General features: G+C 39.9%; 2 protein-coding genes across 3 annotated transcripts in view; one reads left to right on the top strand and one right to left on the bottom strand.

Moving 5' to 3' along the window:
• The window catches only part of LOC118235712 (zinc finger and BTB domain-containing protein 20-like), an 85,916-nt gene extending 84,546 nt beyond the window's left edge, over window positions 1-1,370 (top strand). Inside the window, exons 4-5 of one of the 2 annotated variants that reach the window (XM_035433368.1) lie at window positions 252-305; window positions 680-1,370. In XM_035433368.1, coding sequence (XP_035289259.1) covers window positions 252-305; window positions 680-756 — 131 coding nt within the window. In that variant the 3' untranslated portion in view covers window positions 757-1,370. The remainder of the gene's footprint in view (window positions 1-251; window positions 306-679) is intronic. The other variant, XM_035433367.1, reaches the window with a different exon arrangement.
• A 3,595-nt stretch (window positions 1,371-4,965) lies between these two features.
• LOC118236401 (protein ANTAGONIST OF LIKE HETEROCHROMATIN PROTEIN 1-like) lies at window positions 4,966-6,322 on the bottom strand. Its single transcript, XM_035434755.1, has 2 exons — window positions 6,174-6,322; window positions 4,966-6,080 (listed from the first exon to the last, which is right to left on the bottom strand). Exons 1-2 carry the CDS (start codon window positions 6,216-6,218, stop codon window positions 5,196-5,198), a joined length of 930 nt encoding a protein of 309 aa, XP_035290646.1. The 5' UTR covers window positions 6,219-6,322; the 3' UTR covers window positions 4,966-5,195.
• Window positions 6,323-8,037: the final 1,715 nt, after the last annotated feature.

The raw sequence follows: 8,037 nt of genomic DNA on the forward strand, positions 1-8,037 counted from the left end.
GTCATCATATTTGAATACTTGGCAGGATTGTCACACCTGACACCACCAGTGGAAAATAGCATATAGAGGATAAATTTCAGAAGGCAAGCACATTGAATCAACATGGGTACAAGTATGCCTGCATGAAAAGGTATCGCATATAGCATTTTTTTAATATGAAAAAATTAAGGATTGCAATTTTAATATAATTCCTATGATTTATACTCAAATGATCTTGCAGTTTGTTTCAGCATTTTTTCCCTTTTTTGCAGCTTCATCACAATGTCTATACCCAGGCAGATGCATGTCTACTATTACATCCAGAGGTGGGATCACATATCTAAAAGTGGTGTGGCCGAAACTTCACATCTGACTTCACCCCATAAACACAAACTTATTTTCTTTTTATCTTGATGTATGACCAACCAGACAGCTGTGGATCACAATGAATACCCATTTCTTTACTGTACATCACATACACTACTAATTCTAGACCTTGCCGACATGTTTAAATCTAATACATACACAGGTTATTGTTCTAAAAGCTCCATCTTTTACAATGACACAGAGGGTCACAGATCTAGGAATGTTGCTCACATAATATATTCATAACATTCATAAGAACATTAGTTACATTAAGTGTAAATCTTGAGGATGCATCACTTGCTCCTGATCCCCATTGTAATCAACCTATCCCCAGAAGAGCTGAAGGACAGCTATGAGCTTTACACAGAGGGTACAAGCAAAGACTTCCAGAAGTTCTTCTGCAGTCTATGACTGAGTCTTTGTAGCCATGCCATTGGAAGTGCCAGCTCATCCAGTCTCCGCTACCTACAGCCCATTCTTCAGAACCTTCTGCTTCACAGATGTTGTTACAGCCGAGGACCAAGACGTTCAACCAGCAGGAAAATCTCCCTTCATCCCACTTGGGGCAGGAATGAGTCATTATAGATTGTCTGCAGAGTAGTAGAATAGGATATTAATTCAGTTGAAAGAATAGCAAGTTTAAAGTGTGGGAAAGAGTGTCTGTTGAGGAAGGACAAGGAATTGTTGAGTTGCAACAGGACAAAAAAAAGAGTCTACAGTCTCTCTGATTATGAATGAAATACATAAACAAATAAGTTGTGTTGTATTGTACAAAAAACACAGCTCTAACCATACTGTTGGATATGAAGTATAAAGCATGAGAATTTCAATACTTCTAGCAGGGGTCTTATAAAAATTAAAAATCCAGAATCTGAGATTTAATATTTCCCCTTAATTTTAACTAATTTATGAGCAAGATTTATTCTTTTTTCATCACAAGCAGACATGTGCATGCTAGTGTCTAATTTTTTTGCTTAAAGTGTGCTTCAATGGTTTTAATTCTGTTTAAGAATTGCATTAAGGAAAACTGGTATTATGTATATATATATATATATATATATATATATATATATATATATATAATAAAGAATACTAGTTTTCTTTTAGCTAGCAGGTGACATTTACCTTCAACCCACCATACATAAAATATTTTGGATTGTTTCCCATTTGCATTATCCCCAAGTAGTCAATCGGCAGAACCATGCCACAGACCAAAGATGGTTGTGATGAAGTCCTCCAAGGAGTGTGAAAATGAAGACACCAGCCAAGTACTTTCTTGACATCATTCTCATCCACCCACCCCCCACCCCCCACCCCACCCCCCACCCCCCACCCCCCCTTTACCAACCTTCCCCAGAATCTTGAAATTGCTGAGTTCGACTGTGTCAAAAAATGTTCTTCCCCCAATAAATCAGTTAACCTTGTCCATCTCTCTCTCTGATCTCACTCCTATGCAAACAGGATACACTCTGCATCCATTTACAGATCCATGCCAGGTAAGGTACTGAAAATAAATCAGAGGCCACATGGCCACTTAGCCATTGTTAAGGTAAAGTTAGCGGTGGGAGAAACTGTGCAACTGAAATTGTTTAACGTAGCTGTAGGATATGTAGTGTTTAGATTTTGGCCTTAGAGAGGGAATCAGTGAATAAGAATGTGGCCTGGCCTCCCTGTCACAAGCATCAAAGCAAATGTGATCGGGGCAATATAAAATCCACTGATACCCTAATCTAGGCAGACAATCTATGGGTCTCACCCCCTCCGAAGAGACAAACCAGACGACGCAGGACACCATATCGGGGGTCGGAGACCCTACATGCCTAACATTTCCCTATCCCATGTCCTCTTTAAGTTTGAATGCAATCTTTAGGTAGGCCAGTCCTTGTCATAAATTAGTCTGACCCCCCTTCCCTTCTATCCTACACCTTAACTCAGCATCACCCAATCAGGGCAAAACATCCTCAAGCCATGCTGGGTAAGGTACTCAAGATTGCCACAAGAAAAAGGTTGTTGTGTTGCGTTTGGTTTCAGAGCCTGGAAGAATAAGAGTTTTCCTCTTTTTATTTTGGTGGTGGTTCCTAGGTTGTGTGTTTTTAGCTGGTTTCCTTGTGGCGCTTATACTGGAAGTGGGTGATACTTTGGCAAGGTCTGGCCGATTGGTCTCTCTCTCTCTCTCTCTCTCACTCTCTCACTCTCCTGGTATTTCTAGATTAGTTGTTTAATGTTTTGCTGTATGTCTTCTGTTGTGTAATTTAGAAGTAGTGTGCCTGCATTCAATAAAGATTGTATGTTCATTAATATAATTGACTGCTTCTTATTGAATTCACTTATTTAATCTGAAAACCTGATATACAGCTTGTTTTGACTTGTTGGTTCCACCAGTTTTCTGTAGACTGACCTATCAAAGAATTTGGCGATTTAATTGATAATTCTAATTTTAAACGTAATTATTAAATTAAATCTAATAAAATATATTTTACATGTAGGTTAAGTGAGGGGTTCTCGCATGCAATATCACTTGGTTCAGTATTCAGAGTGCTGAACATTTTATTAAGGACATTGACTGTTGGAACCGCTGGATTCAGAAAAGAAACATATTCTTAATTAATCCTTGCTTGTCCGACATAGCTTTATCTGTAAGAATACAATTCAATGTTTCTTTACTAATATCGGTGTCAGGGGTACTTAACTCTGATTGGGATGAGTGAATTTAATTATTTTCACTGGTGTCAATGTCCATTTCATCACTTAGCTGCAAAGTAGCTTCTTTTCTGTAATATGCTTCTTCATTTGGCACTATAAATTGATTTTTGTTTGAGTTTGTTAGTCCACTGAGTGTTCATTATTGTTCTCTTGGACATTTACAGTAATTGCTTGTTTGGGTTGTATGTTTAAATAGTCCTCTGTGCATGGTGTTTTGGTTTGTGTTTCCACGTTAATTAGGTCTGTTACAAATTTGTTTAAATGAACAGATTTTCACTACAGTTTCAATTCTTTTGGTCTCGGCTCTGCCCAGATTGTACGTAAATGGACAATACCTTTTTTCAAAATTTTAGGTTTGCTGTGAGGCCACTGATCACACTGATCCCCAAAACTGTCAAGATTGCATGTCTGGATTTGTAAATTACATGCCTAATTGTGTTAGCAATTGAATTATAATCCAATTGATTGTCTCTCTGGCTTTTATATTTTTGAGGTACATATTCTGGATACACAGGACAACCCCCTTTAATTTGTTGGGCTTTCTTGTTACCGAAATGGATCCAAAATGATTAAGCTATGTGTTGTTGGAAGCCATGGTGGAAGACACGGAAACGGATGACCAGTCGGCTGAAGGTAAATCACATACGGCCCAGATGATGCATATTAAATGCTATAATGCTAACTGATGTCATACTATTGTTACCCTAGCCAAAAGCTAACGTTAGCTACATGCTAACGCCAACCGCTAATGGTGTAGAATCGTGGTGTTTGTACGGCAAGGGTTGACTAAATCAATCGTACAAAATGATATCGTCCTAATGTCGTTGCAGTGATACAAAACCTAATGTTGATTTTTTTTTCAACGTGTTTTTCAGATGAAATGGGCGGGCACACTGAACTGCTGGCTGCAGAGAGTAGTGTGTTTACCCCTGCGACCACCAGCAGCCCTCGTCCCATGTCTCCTGCTGAAGCGAACAAACGCCGAGGTATAGAGCATTTTGCCTGCAAGCTAAAGTCTTAATATTTATCAGTTTTTACTGGATTTTATTATATTGTTTTTATTTTTTTTTCTTTGATTTTATCACCTTGTTTCATCTCGGTAATATTCTATTATTGGTTCTTGATCTACCTTGTAAGATAGAACTGCTGTTCTATCTTAATAGTTATTCTTACTGTCTGTACTTTTATTTAATCTGTTCTGTTTTTATTGCCTTGTGAAGCACTTTGTAACATTTGTTTTGAAAAGTGCTAAAAATAAAGATTATGCTGCACGCTACAAAAAAATTCACAATATGCCATTGCTGGCTACGAACATATGTTCTTCTACTTCAAACTGTGCTTGTGTATTTATTTATTGTGGTGTGTTTCTGTGTTATATTAATTTAGGAAAGAGGAAAAGGGATGCAGACTTACTTGACGCGCTGAGGGACATGGACAACGCTAACCGGGCCGTCCTGCAGCGAGGACAGGAGCAGCGGGACCAGTATACGCAGCTGCTATTTGAGCACCAGGCCAAGGAAAGAGAGATGAGGAGGCAAGAGCTGGCGTTCCTCCAGTCTGAGGCGGAAGAAACCAGACTGCTCTGGAGAGATTTTCAGGACGGGTTTCTGTCTGTTCTTGGCCAGCTTGCCCAGTCGCTGAGCCAAAGAAACAGCTACACTGCTACACTGGACTAAAGACTGCCCCCCCCCCCCCCCCCCTAGTTTTTGTTATACCTGTGTATTTTGCATGTTCTTGCCTTGCACATTTGTATTTTGCACACATATTTTTGCAGATAAATAAATAGTTGTGGAACCAATTGTGTGTATAGTGGCTGTTCTTGTAAATCTGAAAACAATTAGAAGAAATCCTGCACACTGTTTTGCTTACTGCTGAAATATTTATTGAAAATGCTTTCGTAAAATAAGTGACGCATCTTCAGCTCTGTAACCGGTAATCTGACACTTTAGTACAATGTGTTCAGAAACTTAATTATACCTGTACGTGCGTCTAGCCCCTCGGCCTGTACAGTGGATGGCAGAGCCCCGTCAGGCTGGTTTAATGCAGTGGCACCCCATTCTTCTCTGTACTCATCACCATTCATTTCACAGAGGTTATGCAGAACACAACATGCTATCACCATGGATTTGACCTTGTGTATGTTGCAGTCATTTCATTTTAGCAAGCACCTCCATCTGCACTTCAGTCTGCCGAAAGCGGTTCTCAACCACCACCCTGGCTCTGCTTGTTTTGTGGTTGTATACAAGTTGCTGGGGTGTCAGTCGTCCATTGTCTGTGAAAGGTTTCATCAGCCAGCTTTTCAAAGGATAGGCTGCGTCACCAAGGACATAGTACCCCACATCATGTCCACAAATGTTCTTTGTTTCATCAGGGAGTAGCAAACCCATATCCACTAGACCCCACAACCCTGACAAGTGCAGCACTCTGGCATCATGCAGGCTCCCTGCCGCTCCGATAAAAACATTCCAAAAGAGACCCCTTCCATCCACAACAGCCTGCAGGATGATCAAATTCCAGCCCTTGCGGCTGAAATACTCTGTGTGGTATTCCTCTGGTCCAAGAATGGGGATGTGTGATCCATCAATTGCACCGACACACTGTGGCAACCCCCATCTGCGCTCAAAATATGTCGCCATTTCCTTTAACTTTTCACTGTTTGGGCACTGAATAACTTCTGCCATGAGTACCTTCTCAACAGAGGAGCAGAAATCGTGTACACAGTGACACACCGTAGTAATGCTGACTCCAAATAAATGAGAGATGCTCCTGTACTCTGAGTTGCTCGCAAGTTTCCACAGTGCAATGGCAATTCTTTTTTGAATGGGTACACAATAGCGGTAGTCTGTGTCACGTCTCCCCAGTTCTGGTTGCAATCGACGGCAGAGGTACAGAAATGTGTCCTTAGACATCCGGAAATTCTTTATCCACTGGGCTTCGGTGAAAGTTGGAACCACGGTTTCCCACCACTCCGTTGCTCTATTGTGTACCCAAATGGATGGCAAAACATGACGCATTCTGTTGTACTCGCATATCTGAAACACACACAAAGGTGCCAAAAATAAGTCGATGTAGTCTACAATAACATTATTCACAATTGTGATTTACTTGATATATTCACTTCTTACCATTCTTGTTCTTTGTGCGCAGCAGCGCAAGTCTGTCTCAGTCATCTCACAATCAATCTCCGCAATAGCTCGTAAAATCCGTTTACTTGCTTTAAGGCTAGCATTTCCGGCGTTTTGAATCCGCTTTGCTACTACTGCTCGACTTTTTTCCAGCATTGACTCAATGACCTCATTTGCAAAGCAGTAAATCACGATCAACAGCAGCACAACTTGAATCACCTCCATGCTTACTGTTGTTGCAGTGTCGCACAAATAATGGTGCCTGTCCGTCGCTTTATATAGCATCGTTGTTGGATAGTCGCGCGCATACGTAATACGTCAGCGGACTAATTTGCCTAATCTTCACGGGTCTTTAGACCACGGTGGAAACGCAGGCAACAATGGGCTGAAGGAACCTTTTAGTTCCTTGAAAAGTAGTTCCTGGGACTAAAAGTTCGGGGTACTTTGGGTGGAAACATGACTATTGAATGTACATGTAGTTAGATACTCTATTCCAAAGAAAACATAAATCAAACTCAGTGTTAAGAAGGAATAAAGCATACCCTGATGATCTCTTCATAGAGGCGAGCTGCTGCTGTCTTTTCCCCTCAGGGACTGGCTCTCCTCTCCTGCCGAGGACACACAAACACCAGCAGCTGGGAATCTGATTCCACAGAAATGACTGCATAATGTTAAAGATATGGGCCTATAGAGTAAATGTATACCCCCTTTTGTTTGGTAACAATTTTTAGCAGTACTCATGTATGCAAACAAGTCAGTAGTGAACTGACAGTGCATGGAATGCATGCCCAGGCTACACTAAAACACCAGCAACAGTTGCTGGGAACTTGATTTCACAGAATTGACTGTATAATCTTCTAAATATGAATATATTATGTACAATTATATCCAACTGTATTAGTTACAAGAAGAACACCCCAGTCAATACGTGAACCCACGCTCACACAAACATGCACTTTACAGGTTTTTAAAGATAATAGTTAGATAAATGTGTTTTCCTCCCTACCAATAATTCTAAATCCTTACACCCGCACAGTAAAATCTCCAGTGTTAAACTCTTAACAGAGTACTGGGTGTCCAATAGGGAGCACATGTACACTAAGTGTTAATTTAACACTGAAAATTTTAATGTGTAATAGTTCAAACACATGCCTTGATTTCCTAGGATTTCTTCTTGTTTTCTTCAGCATATGGCTGTGTCATAGTTCCTCACGCGTTCACAGTTAATTGTTCACAAACTCCTTTATTTGCTACGGCTACAGTGACGCAGCCACTGAAGAAAAGCATATTCTTAGTTTTTGACATTCAAATAAGCTTCTTCTAAATTTTTTTTACTGTGTGCCATGCATTAAATAATGACCACATCACAGGGTGAACTGGAAACTGGAGTGAAAAGTGCCAGTTTTTTGCTAATCCCATTTAGTGGGCGGGATATACAGGCAGCCCTCATATATATTGTTGTAAACTGATTATTTTGCATTAGAGTAAATAGTGGTCAGTCTATTTACAGCATCTACTGCTAGGACAGCTGCTTGGGAAAGTGGGACATGATCAAGGTAACATACTTTAATTCACTTACAGACATGAAAAGAAATAAGTGCTATCAAAATATGCAGCAGTCTCTTAACTAAATTATGAGGTCTTTATTGTGGCAATAGCTACAGTCCAAAACATGAATGAGTAAATTTTGTAAAGTTAATAACATGCCAGTATGCAATGCAAATAACTTTGAGAATGATCTTCAGTTGTAATTATAATCAAGTTAATTGTTAGGACAGGGAAGAGAAGCATTCCTATAAAATGTTTTTGTTTTTATCATGCAGATGAATTCCATGGTTTAATAGCACATGTCCTAACAAAAACT

The sequence above is a fragment of the Anguilla anguilla genome, chromosome 9 (genome assembly GCF_013347855.1).
Source record: "Anguilla anguilla isolate fAngAng1 chromosome 9, fAngAng1.pri, whole genome shotgun sequence".
Taxonomy (NCBI): domain Eukaryota; kingdom Metazoa; phylum Chordata; class Actinopteri; order Anguilliformes; family Anguillidae; genus Anguilla; species Anguilla anguilla.

Excerpts from the sequence above, each read along its gene's own strand:
- LOC118236401 (XM_035434755.1), bottom strand. The coding sequence starts at position 6,218 with ATGACTGAGACAGACTTGCGCTGCTGCGCACAAAGAACAAGAATG. Across the intron at positions 6,081-6,173 it reads GCGCACAAAGAACAAGAATG|ATATGCGAGTACAACAGAAT; the intron begins GTAAGAAGTGAA and ends TGTGTGTTTCAG.